This window comes from Bubalus bubalis, chromosome 3 (genome assembly GCF_019923935.1).
Source record: "Bubalus bubalis isolate 160015118507 breed Murrah chromosome 3, NDDB_SH_1, whole genome shotgun sequence".
Lineage (NCBI taxonomy): Eukaryota > Metazoa > Chordata > Mammalia > Artiodactyla > Bovidae > Bubalus > Bubalus bubalis.
Window position 1 is genome coordinate 140,893,297 of NC_059159.1, and position 15,194 is coordinate 140,908,490.

The window sequence follows — 15,194 nt, forward strand, 5'->3', positions numbered from 1 at the left end:
TAAGGTCACAGAATTACTCTTTTAAATGATAATTCAGATGTGAAATAATAATGTGGCTGCTTTTTTGATGTGAGTTAAGACATTCAGGTGAAGGTTTGAGTTCTGGATAAAGGCAAACGTTACATCGTACTGAAGTTCCACTGTCATTGTACTACAACTTGAAGACAGCCAAATTAGTAAAAAGCAAGCTCGAACATCAGGAGCTGCTCCACAAAGACTCTGGCTTCTTAAAGCCTGAGTTTTCATCCTCATTCTTACATGTCTATTAACACTCATTCTAAAAATGCATTTGTTCACCTAAATCTGTTTATGAAGGTTCTAAAAGACAAAACTTCAGTTATATGAAAAATCAGGTTGCCTAGGGCCACATCTCTGATCACTCAGTCTTTATTTGAACTTTAGTCAAATTTACCAAGCACCCCTCGCAATATTAGAACCTCTGTAGGGATATGAAGTATAAGCCTGTGTCACTCAACTCAGGATTTTTATTCTACATTAGAACATTTAATTTTCTTCTAAGGAGTAAGGATTTAAAAAACAAACAAAACAGGTATTTGTCTCAAGGTCTTGGTTTATAAAAAAAAAAAAGTCATTAAGTTTATATATAGTTTACAGATGAGAATGTTTCAAGTCATGTCTCCTTCCCAGAGATGAGTTTCACAGGCACATCAACAAGCACAGTGCATGGGAAGAGACCTACTTCTGAGAAATCCTTCAGTGTGCACATTACCAGAACCTTACAGATCAGTTACGAACAGTGGCCTAGTTAGTACCCCTAAGAAAGTGTTGCCCTCTGAGCTGAAATAGAACACAAACATTTAAATACACAAGATAAGCCATTTCCCCAACTTTCTAATACTAATATTTTCAAAATCTAAAATGACAATGTGAACCAAATATTAGTATAACTCAGAGTTAATGGAAACATATTTCAAACTCATTTCAAAGGCAAGTGTTAGAAGTGGGCTGAGTGTCCTATAAACTATCCTTAATCTATAATCATTAATAAAGATTACCATTTCTATTAATGATTAATTATTATTAATCATTAATAAAGATTACCTTATAATCTTTTAAGCTAAAATACATAATGAGAATAGACCAGTTCCCCCCTGGACCTTAAAAGACTCTGAAATTACAATTCTCTTCCACCATTCCAAGTTCTGTTATGAATAGATAACCACCAATTACCAAGTAAAACAATTACGCCAGTTCTCAACCTAATTATTTAATGATACCACATTGACTTAATCAGGGAATGTTTTTTCAAATTCCATCACACAAAGGTATGCTAGGTGCAATGATTATTCATGAAATCTAATCCAAAGCTGCTATGGCAATCTTCATCTGCAGAAAAAAAGATCAAATTAATCATCACTCCTTGTCTACACACCATTTGAGAATATAGAGGAGGGTGTGAATCAAACAGTTTATTAAAAATTGGATTAGCTGCTGCTTTTAGATGAACCCAAAAGACCACATTGTTTGATAATCTATCTGATGCTTATTACACAGGTTTTATTTTTTAAATAAATAGCTGTGGCATCTCTAGATTGTTCCTTGGAATAGTTGATCCCAAGGGAAGCCAACAGCAATAAAGCATGACTGCTTGAAGAAACACCTAAAGTACATACCTCCTGAACAAACAGCTTTCAGGTGCCTCTGTACAGGGAGATTAAATCATGATTATTTTTTATTTATATCAGCATCTCATTCCACAGAAAGGTTTAATTAATAAGGCAAACAACCATCCTTAATCCACAGTTTACAAGCTGATTCCTTAGGGTTTCAACAGCAGATGAAGGGAAAACTGAAAGCAGTTTTAAAACATGAACAGAGTTTCATTTCTCAGCAACTCGAGGCACACTGATAAAACATGAGATGAATAAAGGCTACTATGCAAGACATCAACCCTAAGATTGATTAAGACTTAGACACAGGAGGAGGCTGGACAAGGACCTAGATGAGTATCTTATAAAGCTACTTTCACACCCTTCAGTTGCCTTTTCTGGGTGGACAGTTATAATCTTAATGATTAGGTAGGAAAATACCACACAGCATTCAAGTTGGCGATCATAACCTGAATGCAGACCAGGCCCCGCCCCTCAGTGACAGCAGGGGCACCAGGAGTCCGCAGCTGACTTCGAGGCAGGCACGCTGGCTGGGCCTGGAGAAGCTTCAGAAGTCCTCTGGGCCCCCGTCTCATCTCTGTTAACAGGGGGTTGTGTCACATGACCTGAAGCCCCTGTATCTCAAGCCCTATGACTCAGAATGTTGATTTAATAAACATCACCACCCACTTAACCCTGTAGGGAGCCTTTCTAAAGGTCACTAATGTGTGAAGTCTGACAAGAGCCTGTTTATTTGCAAGAACCAACTCAAACCTGATGTCACTATTAAGCAAATTATGATTAGTCATTTTCAAATTAAATTTTGGTTTTTAAATCAGTTTGTGATATGGTCCTTTACCACAAGGTACATGTGTAAACTGAAAAAGACAACTACTGCATTTGACTTTCTAAACTTTCCAAATCTGTATGCTGTGTATCTCCTTCATCATCAAATTTCTCTTCTCTTCTAGCAGTGAAGTAGGCAGTGTCCGCAGCACAACCACCCACAGTGCGGTACTACCTTCTGTGCCACACGTGCCCAAGGTCAGCCCTGCTTTGGCCCCTGTTGTGTCAGAAGTCTAATCCGAATGTGGCTTTTCTTGGTCATGCTTTGCCCACACATACTAAGCAAGGCAAGTATAGATCACAGGTACTCAAATTACAAGTCACTTGAAAGCATTTTGTACATTAATGACAAGGGTTATTGTACAAGTAGCAGTCTTTTAAAAAATCCTCACAGAAAACACCTCTGTGTTTAGACTTGTTTAACACCGTTGCTAGTGATGTTTATGTTAACAGTCAGTGCTCTAGGCCACTGATTGTCAGAACCAGAAGTGAGCACGGAAGAATAAACCAAAAATCACTCAGTGCCGACTGCAGGGCTGGTTCCTGTCTCAGCGCAGCACATGGCGAAGAGTGACTCCAGAGGGACCTGAAGACAAGGAGCTCTGCGAGTATGGGAGTCCCCTTCACAGCGAAGGTTACACTTCACAACATGAATCCTGCTGTTGTCGTACTTGAAGGAGGACCTGTGTTCTATTTCTGGTGTTGATCTTCTTATGAAATACCTATTAGCCAACAAATTTCAACAATTTTGACATCTCAATATAAACACTTCAAAAATACCTCTAAAACACTGTCTCAAAGACAATCTCATTTTCCTACATTGTAAATACAAACTAAAACTCCACAATAATCATCTTTAGATATTTTACTTAGTACATTATTCACAGTATTCAATCCCTTGTGACTAGTGTAGTGATCTCTGTTCGATTCTGACACACAAGAATGGGATTCCAGTTTGATTCAGAGTGTGTGATTCCTCTTTTCATGCTGATCAAGTAAATTTATTGTGTCTCCTTCCTGATTTTCAGCGTTAAGAACTAAAAAGGAAAGAAAGAAAACAAAATGTTCTAGTATTAAGCATTTTGAGAAACCAGCCCAGGCAGGTCCCATTTGACTTAAGTGTCTATAGAGAGGACTGTCTCCCAGGGTAACATTTTAATGTGGAACTTCATTGCTAATCAAGGACAAGAGAGCAAAAGAGTCCATATGTATAGCCAACAAGGTACCATGAACTGTGAAATAGTGAAATGATGTTTTACAAAATGGATGGTATGAAATGTACTCATAGAATTTTTGACATGATCATGGCCCTCATGCGCTGCATGAATCTGTTAACTGCACCTCCAGCAGGAAGCACACTGCCTCCTAAAAGCCGTTTGCAACTTAGGTTAGCTTTTGTGACTCCAAAGCTCTTCTTTACAGAATTGATGTCGATATGTGGCTTCCACCCTCTTTATCCTACGACACCCAAAGGATGTAAAAAGACACATCACAAATATAACCTAAACCCAAGATCCTCATTTACAACTACTGCACATTTTAATGATTTTATAAATGACTGTCTTAAGTTCTCTAATAAAGTTGGAACTAATGCCTTTTTCTTCTAATTTCCCTGGAGAAAAGCAGGCTCTGAAACCATCTTGATGACATAATTTTAAAATGACATTTCTTCAACTTAAAATTCTTTCTTAAAAGAGCTGGCAGAACCATTGCTCTACTTCGCTTACCTCCTCAATTTGTTTGAAAGCCTTAGCAGGTACAAGGTCAAATCCTTAGACGGACACCTGGGTGTAAGGGATGAAAGATCCCAAGGCTTCATTGCACAGTCACACATCTAACTTGTATTTGCTTAAAATTCTGACTCCTAACATGTTCATCTTTTGCATTAAAAATAATTAGCTAAAAAGTCTATAAAAATAATTTAAAAATGAACTTAAGACTTTCAATTTTAGAAACCCCAAGCAACTCTGCCAATTGTAGTAAGTGACATGCTGGATAAAATACAAAAGATTTTTTAAGGATGCACTGCTGAATCAAACTCAACTTTCTACCAAACAATCGGCCGAAACACTTTAAAAATTATCAGTGCTATAAGTGATAAAGACAGAGGGTTCCAGATTAAAAGACACTAAAGAGATATGATGATAAATGCAGTGTATGATCCTGGATTAGATCTTGAATCAGAAAGCAGTTATTAGTTGGACAATTCAAGAAATCTGAATAATGTCTATACATAATAGAATTATGTGAATATTAAATGTTTTCATTTTGATAACTGTACTATGGTTACATAAGATGTTAACACTTGGGGTACCTGGATGAAGGTTTGTGGAAATTCTTACTAGTTTTGTTTAAATTATTTCAAAATGAAAAGTGAAAAAAAAATAAAACATTAAAATGCAACAACACTAACAGGAAGATCAAAAATGAAGTGGAAATATTAACAACTGAAGGTAATAAGCATCAATGCCAGCTTTTGTCCTAAGGACTTCTGCTGAAGCCTTAAGACTCCGAGCTCCCCTCACAGCTTCAAAAGGCCGTAAACACAAGGCCTCCCCTCAAGGTGGGGAGTGAAGAAAGGGATGCCCATATAAATGTGAACCCTGAAGTTTCACATCCTTGACTTAAAGGCAACAGAAAATAAACCTGCAATGAAAAGTATTGTGTGGACTAGAGCATTCTTAACCACATGAGATGATCGTGCAGGTGCATAATTCAAACTCATTTTTCCATGTGATCCCAAAAAACCCTAAAGGTGACAACCTACTTTATTAAAGGAGTTTTGAGTTTGCAGTACCCTCCTTGAGACTGGCAGAGGCAAACAACCTTCTCTCTCTAACTCTCAAATACTTCCCACAGATAAAGTTCCATGGAAAGTAGTAGTTCACAGTTAAGAAGCACAAAACACACAAGGAAACAATTGTATCGTGAGGACAATCTGCAGAAACAAAATGAAACACTGTAAGTTTTCAGATACTACAACTGGAAGACAAGGCGTATAATATAATGTTGACAGAGAAATAAAAGATGTTTGAAAACATGAGCAAGGAATAAGGACCCATAAAGAATGGCCAAGTAAAAAGTTTAGAAATTAAAAATACAACAGAGCAAAGAAGGCATAGATGAAAGAAAAATTTTTGAATTGGAGGATGTTTCTGAGGAAATTATTCTCAACACAGATCAGAGAAGCAGAAATGCAAAATATGAAAAAGAGGACACAAGACATGAATAGATTGAAAAGATCTAACACACTTCTAATCTGAATTCAAGGAGGAGCCAAAAAGGAAAGAAGCATTATTCAAAGGATGTTGGCTTGAATTTTCCAGAGAAAGTAGACTGGCTAGATTTAAGGAAAAAAAAAAAAAAAGGCTGCTATACTTAGAACAATGTGGTACACTGTGAATCAAGAGAGAAACCAATAGAACAGAAATAGAAAATCCAAAAATCAGAACCAAGTACATACGAAAATCCAGTGTTTGATGATGGTAGCACCTCAACTCACTATGAGATGGTGATTTGAGATGGTGATTTTAGATGGTGTTGGGCCAGCTGCAAACACCTTTGGAAAAAGAAAACTGGGCCCATATCTCATGCCCATACACTTGAAAACATTTAAAGTGAGTCAAATGAATCAACAGATGGTGTAAGTTACGAAAATAGAGGATTCTGGAAAGATGGCAGAAACAGTGGCACAGTTTTTGAACCTCTCAGAATCCTTACATAAACCAACTACTAAATTTAAGAACTCAAAAACTAGAGACCATTTACAGCAAAACTAACTGAGCAGGAGTCCTGCAGACCCCAAAATACAAGCAGTCAAAAATAATCCATGGACAGCAAACCATAGACTCGCAGAGTCTGGAAAGAAAACAGGGAAGCAATGGAGCTTCTGATGGACCCGGGAACAACAGAAATCCTAACAACCAACAGGTTACAGCAGAAAGCACCTGGGCCAGTGAGAGAGCTGCAGCTGGAAGGGGGCAGTCTCTGCTACTCCCACAGCAGATGACCACAGAGTGCCCATGGAAGACGAAGGAGCTGGTGGAGGTCCATGAAACACACTGGCAGCGACTCCTCTTTGTGTTCTTCTCAGGTAAAGCCTCTCACAGAGAAAAGGCACTGTGTGGAGTGAAGCAGTGGCTAAGCAGGACAAGAGACAAAGGAACCAATGGTTCAGAGAGAAGTGGGGAAAACCTCCCTGGCCAAAGAAGGTGAGACGATGTGAACTTCAAAAAAGATTATAAATGCAACTGAATGAAACCCATCAAAAAGGTTTAAAAGTTTATATTTTCAAATGGTCACCTTCAAAAGGTCAAAGGAAATAATTCCTTATTGTGAAAACTGGTAAAGAGAAAGAAGCATTTATCCTGCCTATGCTGTATGAACAATACCATGACTTGTCTATTTACAAAATATTTCAATTAACATGAAATAGGAATGGCTGAATTAAAATACCACCTCCAGGTATCAGCTGGTGATCTGCATGAAATAGGGAGGAAAGAAGAACACACTAAACCAAACCATAAACAGAACCATGAAATACACAATCAACACTCTCCAGACTGTGGTCAAACAGCAATGGCTGGCTGGCTGAATGAATGGAAGGAAGGAAGGGAGAGAAGACTTGTAAATTGAGACTTAAACACATATCAAATATAAGAAAACGGGCAAGACTAAATAAACTATGGCATCCAGGGATGCCCACTTGGGTGATAAGCCCATAAAGAAATTCAAGAAAATGCCGAATGGAAAGGTGAGGACAGGTATTTCAGTACAGGGAGGGAAGGTGCTAGGACAGGAAGGGCAACAAAGAAGGAACTTCCTGAAGCCAAGTTCTGTTTCTTGAATCAGGAAGGCAGGGTGCGGTTAAAAAATGTTCAACTTCTAACAACTCGTTTGTTTTGTGTGCTTTTCTCAATCTGACTTAACTTCATAAAACCAAAAGAAAAATCTGAAAGTATACTGAACAAAAAAAAAAAAAAAAAAAAAATGGGTGAATTCAACTCTAAATGAGAAAACTATGACTCCATATCTGTAGGCAAAAAAAAGATATAAAAATTTTTGAAACTTTTACATGGCAAAAAACCATAATCAAAATCAAGATAAACTGAGAAAGAAACACCACGAGTTTGATGGAAAAATGAACTTTAAGAAAGGAAACCTTGAGTCTACAGTGAAACTAAAACAAGGGAGAGAGAGTATGTGTGCCTGTGTGTGTGTGCAAATGTATACACACTGGGGGTGAGGGAGTCCTCAAAGAATGACAGCTGATCAATGTGCGGAATGACCATCCAGACAACGGTTTTCAATGGACAGCAAAGTCACACCATTGCACAGCATCCCCCTCTGTAAGACATGTTAGTTACACAGGGAAAATGGGCCTTTGCAGCAGAGAGACCTCGTGGGTACCACCTTAACCAAGGGTCAGCCGCCATCCTGTGCCTCCTGGTGAAGCTAGAACACCACAGCTGCAGCTATTAAAAAAAAGTTCAACCAGAATTCAGTCACCAGGAGACGAATCCAGAATCAGAGCATCCCACAGGCCTGGACTCGTCAAAAGTTCAAAATAACGGTTAATACAAAGTAACACAGAGTGCTACTATAAAAACTTGCCTGTGTACACATCACAGCATTTCGACTAGTGCTGTGAAATGATCATGCGGTGACCTACCATTTTGAAGGGAAATTCCTAAACTTCACTGAAGCATATCCGCACTGACCCCTGAGGGGCTGATGCTCAAGTTCATGTATGCAGACTTTCTGAAAGGTCCTCGTTGTGGCCTCCTGAAACTGTCACCTCTCTCCACTGCCCCTACACTCCAAGGCTTCCGGAGAAAGCAGTCTTCTAATTAGGGATTACTTACAACATTATTGTTAGGATTCAGTATGCAGTCATACCAAAAGTGAAGGACCACAAATCAGACACGAAAGGTGACCCCCCCCCCCAAACCACCACCACCACTGTTAATTACCATTTCTGTTTTTGTCATTCCCTGCAAGGGCTGCCTGCTTGTCTGTTTCAGATTCTGCCTCATTCTCATCCATGTTGTAGTCATCATCAGCTCCCAGTTTCTGCTGATTTCTCCCTGAAAAATTAGCAGAGCCACAAAACATAAGCTACATCATTTCTCTCTCGATGCCATGGGAACACCAGAGCCCGGGCGCTAGGGTTATCCCAACCCTGGTTTAACAATCAGCTCTTTCTGCTTCCTCTCAGGAAATGACAGGGACTCGTGTGCTTGCTCCCAGTGCCAAGACCATGCAGGATTCCTCTACTTATGTATGCCCCACTCCAACTTTGAATCTATTTAAAATATGGCCCTAAATAAAGAGCTCCATTCCAGGCTGGAATCAGGGTAACTAGTTCACCAAACCAAAATTCCAGTTTTTTAAAGAGATAATCAACGTTAAAGGAAGGCATCGCTATTTGCAAACAGGTTTCTGGTTAATGGAGGCATCTGCTTAAAATGGTTCACTGCCCTGAGAGAAGGAAATGGAGTGGCTATTGTGAGTCAAAGGGTAAAATTTTTCCATCAGACATACAGAATTAGCTCATTTATCACTGCATTCATCCCCAGGGAGAAGAGCAACCAGAAAAGATCAGGACAGGATGCAATCAAGAGACATACTCAGAGGGTTACTGTTAACATTTCATATCTGTATAAACAAGATCTTTTGTTTAAAAAGCATGTCTGGAAAAGTCAGCTTTAGTTCTATACCCCTGCACTAACTGCCTGAAGAGGAAACAAAGCCCAGACCTGTGTGCCGTGCAGCTTTATCCTACTAATCAGACCATTACAGCTGACCTGGAACAAGGTGTGACACACAGGCCCCCGCAGTAGCGCCGGCCTACTGGCAGCTGCTACAGCCTGCGGCCAACCGCTGAGTGAGCTGAAACTTGGCTGCCACTCTGATGAGCCCCCCAGAGTGTCCTTTTTTTTTTTCCTCCCCAATTATTTAACAGAAAACTTGTGAGAACACACTCTTCAGAAAATCGGGGTAACTTCTGCCAGTAAGTACTATCCCCACCTGTCACTTTATCAGGCTCAGCACACAGGTGTCTTCTAAGCGCCCCTGGCTTAGCTAGGATTAAAATGTTTTCCGGGACCAAGATACATCCCAGAATACTCTGCTCATCTCAGTTTCCCACACTTTTCTTTAAAAAAGAGAAGTCAACCAAACCAGAAAGGTGAGATTCCCATGTCACTTTTCTGCAACGCTCAAACACGCATGACCCTCCATCTATCCGATCCTTCCATCTGTCCTTCCTTCCTCCTTCGGTTCACCAGGCACTGCCTGCCAGTGACACGGCAGGAAGAGATGAAGTGACAAGGAAAATGTGTGGGCTCTGCCCGCCAGGAGACCTATGTGGACGCTGTGCTCAGCTCCCACCCAAGGTCTTCCACCTGGAAAGCCCCCTAGGCTCCCTGTGAATATGATTTCTACAAGTTCCAAGTGCTAAGAGTGCCTGGCCCTTCTGTCTTGTCTCATGCCTGACAATGGAAACAAACAAACAGAACGAACTACCAAATGGCGCCCTGCCGGTTGGTCATCTTCATGGGTGTCCGTTCTGCACCGGGAAGGACATGGAAGGGGCTAGTGCCTGGTGCAGAGGAGTGAGCGGGCAGTCCAGGGAGCCTCTCACCCACCTTCCTCGTTGGCATCCTGCCCCTCCTCCTGTCCGTCGCGGATGACGAGCTGGTCCCGTTCAGGGCCCTCCGCCTCTTGATTCTCCTGGCTGGCCAGCAGGGCGGCTGGGACCTGTGGGATTTGGCCCAGCTCTCCGGGTTCTCCATTGCCTTTTCCGCCCACTTGTCTGTCTCCTTCCACCTCCTGTTCTCGGCCTGGCTCCTTCGGCAGTGCCAGGCTGTCCCTCTGAAGCTCCTCCTCGCTGACGACCTGAATTTCCTTGGTTTCCTCTGTGCATAGGACACAGTTTGCTGTGACCGCACCATACAAAACAGAAATCCTCAGACCACTCAATTCCCAGAGCCTTCCCAAGGACTGTGGATGGACGGGGTAGCCGATCATATATACCGTGGCCTAGCAGATGGCATCACTGACTCAATGGACATGAGTTTGAGCAAACTCTGGGAGATGGTGAAAGACAGAGAAGCCTGTTGTTCAACAGTCCATGGGGTTGCAAAGAATTGGACAAAACTGAGCAACTTAACAGCACCAGACTCCAAGCCTCTCTGTGCCTGGAGTATATCTTCAGAACCACGAGAAAGAGGAAACGGTTTAGAAAACAAATCCAGACCAAGTCATCTGGATTGAGCACATCCTGCAAGTGGAGGAGGCTGTAATGCCAGGCTTATCTGATCACCTTACTTGAGACCCAGAATCTGGGAGCCAGTGACAGCCACCCAGGACTCAGCCACGTCCCCTTAACTAAACAGTCCCGCCACTGTCCTGAATAAAGGCACACCTAGACCTTCCTTTACCAAGCTGCCAAAGAACAAGGAAGTTTACAAGGGTGAGACATCAGGAAGGCAGATAAAAGCCCTGTGGCCCCGAGTCCAGGTGCCCAGAGAGATACTCACTACCACCTGCAACCCGACTACTGGCTCCCCACAAGCAGTGAGCTCTGCGTATCTATATGGACTGGGGGGCAGGAGCTGCTGCTGTGTTTTTTTGTTGGCACAGGGCCCTGAAGACAGCATGTCACTGGCAAGCTTCACTTACCTTTCTCACCTTGTCTCTTCAAATCAAGCGCCACCTCAGAGCTAGGGGCTGGTGTCTGGGGCTCACCGTGGCTGGGCACGTTTCCTCTTGCTTCCGGCATCTCTGCCTGGGGTGGGCCTGCCTCCTGCGGCCTGGGCTGGGGCTCACTGGGGGCTCGGGGCTGAAACAGGAACACAGGTGGTCAGGGCAGCAGCTCCGTGACCGTGAACCTTCAACAACCCTGAGCAATGCAATGGACCACTGCATCCTTCTGATGAACAAGCACATGGAAACCCTGACTAATGCCATACCCTACCCTGGTTGTGCCCTACCACCTGGCATAAAGCAGAGACCTGAGCTTGGGCCCATATCTCCCAGAAAAAAAACTTTCAATAATGGATTAACAGGTAGGCAGAAGATCAACAAGGAAAGAGAAGGCTTGAACAACATGCCAAACCACCCAAGCAGACATCTATAGAGACCCAACCCAACAAGGGCAACACACACTCAAGTGTGGTCTTCTCAAGTGCACATGGACTGCCCTCCAGGCAGACAGATGCTCGGCCACAAAACGAACCTCAACAAATGTTAAATGACTGAAATCACACCATATATGGTCACCAATCACAATGGAATGAAATTATAAATCAGTAACAGAATGAGGTTTTTTGAGAAATTCACAAATATTTGGAAATTAGACAACACACTCCTAAATAACCAGTGGGTGAAAGAAATCACAAGGAAAACGAGAAAATACCTTGAGAAAAATTAAAATGAAAACACAACACACCAAACTTCTGGAAGGCAACTAGAGCAGTGCTTAAAGGGATTTTCAGGCCTGTCTCAAGAAAAAAGACAGATCTCAAATCAATAACCTAATCTCCCACCTTAAGACACTTGAAAAAAGAAGAAAAAACTAAACCTAAAGCAAGGAAGGATATTGTAAAGATTAGAACAGGAATTAATGACATATGTAAAAGAAAAACAATAAAGAAAATCAACAAAACCAAAAGTTAGTTCCTTGAAAGATGAACAAATCTGACAAGCATTAGCTAGATTAAAAACAATTTCAAATTACTAACATCAAAAAGAGGATAACACTACCAACTCTTACACAAATAAAAAAACTGTATTATAAGAAAATACTAATAACTGTTTGCCAACAAGTTTGATAACTTACCTAAAACAGACAAGTTCCTAGGAAGACACATACTACCAAAAGTCATTCAAGAAGTAGAAAATCTGAGCAGATTGTAACAAGAGACTGAAGTATTAATTTACAAATTTCCCCCTAAAAAAGCCCAGTTTCAAATGGCACCCATGGTAAATTCTATCAAACATTTAATACTACATCTTCCCAAACTCTTCCAAAAACAGCCTAGAAAGGAATACTCCCCAACTCATTCTATGAGCCCAATAATGACCCTGATACCTAAGCCTGACAAAGACATTACAAGAAACTAAACCTGTAGAACTAATACGAATATAGACCCCCAAATCATCAACAAAATACTAGTAAATTAAATCAAGTGACATACAAAAGGATTATACACCATGGCCAAGTAGGATTTTCCCCACCAATACCAAGGTTTAACATCAAAAGTCAATTCATATAATACTATGTCAGTAGTGTAAAGGATAAAAAACACACCATCATCCTAGTGGATGCAGAAAAAACACTGGCAAAATTCAACAGCTTTTCTTCATAAAAACACTCAACAAATTATGAAGAGGGGAACTTCCTCAACCTGATAATGTGCATCTATGAAAAATACACAGGCATACCATGAATATATCACAGGTTCAGTTTCAAACCACTGCAATGAGGCGAATATCACAATAAAGTGATCACACCAATTTCCTGGTTTCCCAGTACATATAAAAGCTGCTGCTGCTGCTGCTAAGTCACTTCAGTCGTGTCCGACTCTGTGCGACCCCAGAGACGGCAGCCCACCAGGCTCCCCCGTCCCTGGGATTCTCCAGGCAAAAACACTGGAGTGGGTTGCCATTTCCGTCTCCAATGCGTGAAAGTGAAGTCGCTCAGTCGTGTCTGACTCTTCACGACCCCATGGACTGCAGCCTACCAGGCTCCTCCATCCATGGGATTCTCCAGGCAAGAGTACTGGAGTGGGGTACCATCGCCTTCTCTGATATAAAAGCTATGTTTACACTATTCTGTAGTCTATCATAATAGCACTATGTTAAAAAATGTACTACCTTAATTAAAAAATACTTTATTTTCTAAAAATGCCAAAACATTACAAGAGTAACATCAAGACCCTTGATCACAGATTTCTATAACAAATATAATAATAATGAAAAAGTCCGAAATATTTTAAGAATTACCAAAATGTGACAAAGAGACACGAAGTGAGCAAATGCTGTTGGAAAAAAAGGAAGCCAATATACTTGCTCAACACACAGTTGCCACAATCCTTCAATGTGTAAAAAACACAAACATCTGTAAAGCACAATAAAATGAGGTATGCTTGCACAGTTAACATCAGACTTAAGAGTGAAAGAGTTAAAAGCTTTCCCCCTATGATCAAAAAGAAGACAAGGATGTCTGTCCTCACCACTTACATTTAACATTATACTGGAGGTTCTAGCTAGGGCTATTAGATGATAAAAAGAAATAAAAGGTATCCAGATTGGAAAAGAAGATGAGAAACTACCTCTATTTTTAGATGACATAATCTTGTATTCAGAAAATCCTAAGGAATCACAAAAAATACTACTTGAACTAATAAACAAGTTCAGAAAGGCTGATACAAGATCATTATAAAAAATGAATTATCTACACACTAGAAATAAACAGTTGAAAATGAAATTAAGAAAACAATTCCATTTATAACAGCATCAAAAATACTTAGAAATAAACTGAACAAAAGAAGTGCAAGAATTCTGAAAACTACAAAACATAATTGAAAAGATTTTTAAAGGACTTAAAGAAATGGAAAGAAATCCCACATTCACACGTCAGAAGACAGGATGTTAAGATGACAACACTTGCCAAGGGACTCGCAGACTAGGATCTCTGTCCAATCCCGCCTGGCTCGAAGACACTGATAAGCAGATCCGAAAATTCATCTAAAAAGTCATCCAGTGCAGAATAGCCAAAATAATCTTGAAAAAGGACAAAGATGGAGCAGTCAAAGCTGCTGATTTCAAAGTTTATTACAAAAATACAGTAATCCAGACTGTGTACTGTGGACATGAGGATAGAAAAAGAGATCAAAGGAACAGACGGAGAGTCCAAAAACAGACCCTCATCTTTATAGTAAACTGATTTTTCTGACAAGGATGTCAAGGCAACTCAGTGGGGAAAAGAATCATTTTTTTTTTCCCCCCAACAAATGGTGTTGAGACAACTGGATAGCCACATGCAAAATAGTAAAGTTGAACCACTACCTCACATCATATGCAAAATTAACAATATGAATCACAGGACTAAAAGAAGAACTAAATGCTAAGAACTTTACAAGTCACAGAAGAAAAAACAGGAGTAAATCTTCATGATGCTAGGTTAGGCAAAGCAGTTTTAGATATGACACCCCATAGAAAAAACAACAAAAGAAATAGATAAACTAGACTTAAAATTAGTAACTTCTCTACTTCAATGAACACCATCAAGAAAGTGAAATGATAACTCAAAGAATGGGAAAAAATATTTGCAAATCATACACCCAATATCTCTGTATGAATATATAAAGAACTCTAACAACTCAATAATAAAAATAACTCAATTTCAAAATGGACAAAGGATACAATTTACAATTTCTCCAAAGAGAAATTACAAACAGCCAACAAAGCATACATAAAAAAATACTCAATATCATCAACTATTGGGAAATGCAAATCGAAGCCATAATGAGATAGCACTGCACACCTACTAGAATGGTTATAATGAAAACGACAAATGTAATGACAAGAGCTGGCAAGGATGTGGCAAAACTGGTACCCTCATAAACTGTTGGTAGGAATGCAGAAGGGTATGATTACTTTCCGAAACAGTGTGATAGTTTCTCAATACACTGTGGAGAGTTACCACACGATCTAACAATTCCACTCCTA

At 40.4% G+C, this 15,194-nt stretch overlaps 1 protein-coding gene across 5 annotated transcripts in view; it reads right to left on the bottom strand.

The window, feature by feature from the left end:
- Positions 1 to 553: 553 nt before the first annotated feature.
- GOLM1 (golgi membrane protein 1) overlaps positions 554 to 15,194 on the bottom strand; it is a 61,835-nt gene continuing 47,194 nt past the window's right edge. For 3 of the 5 annotated variants that reach the window (XM_006066840.4, XM_006066839.4, XM_006066841.4), the window contains exons 7-10: positions 11,142 to 11,301; positions 10,106 to 10,375; positions 8,429 to 8,542; positions 554 to 3,493 (exon numbers count right to left, since the gene is read on the bottom strand). In XM_006066840.4, coding sequence (XP_006066902.1) covers positions 3,417 to 3,493; positions 8,429 to 8,542; positions 10,106 to 10,375; positions 11,142 to 11,301 — 621 coding nt within the window. In that variant the 3' untranslated portion in view covers positions 554 to 3,416. Of the gene's footprint in view, positions 3,494 to 3,829; positions 4,241 to 8,428; positions 8,543 to 10,105; positions 10,376 to 11,141; positions 11,302 to 15,194 lie in introns of those variants that run through there. The other 2 variants (XM_044940246.2, XM_044940245.1) reach the window with 2 other exon arrangements.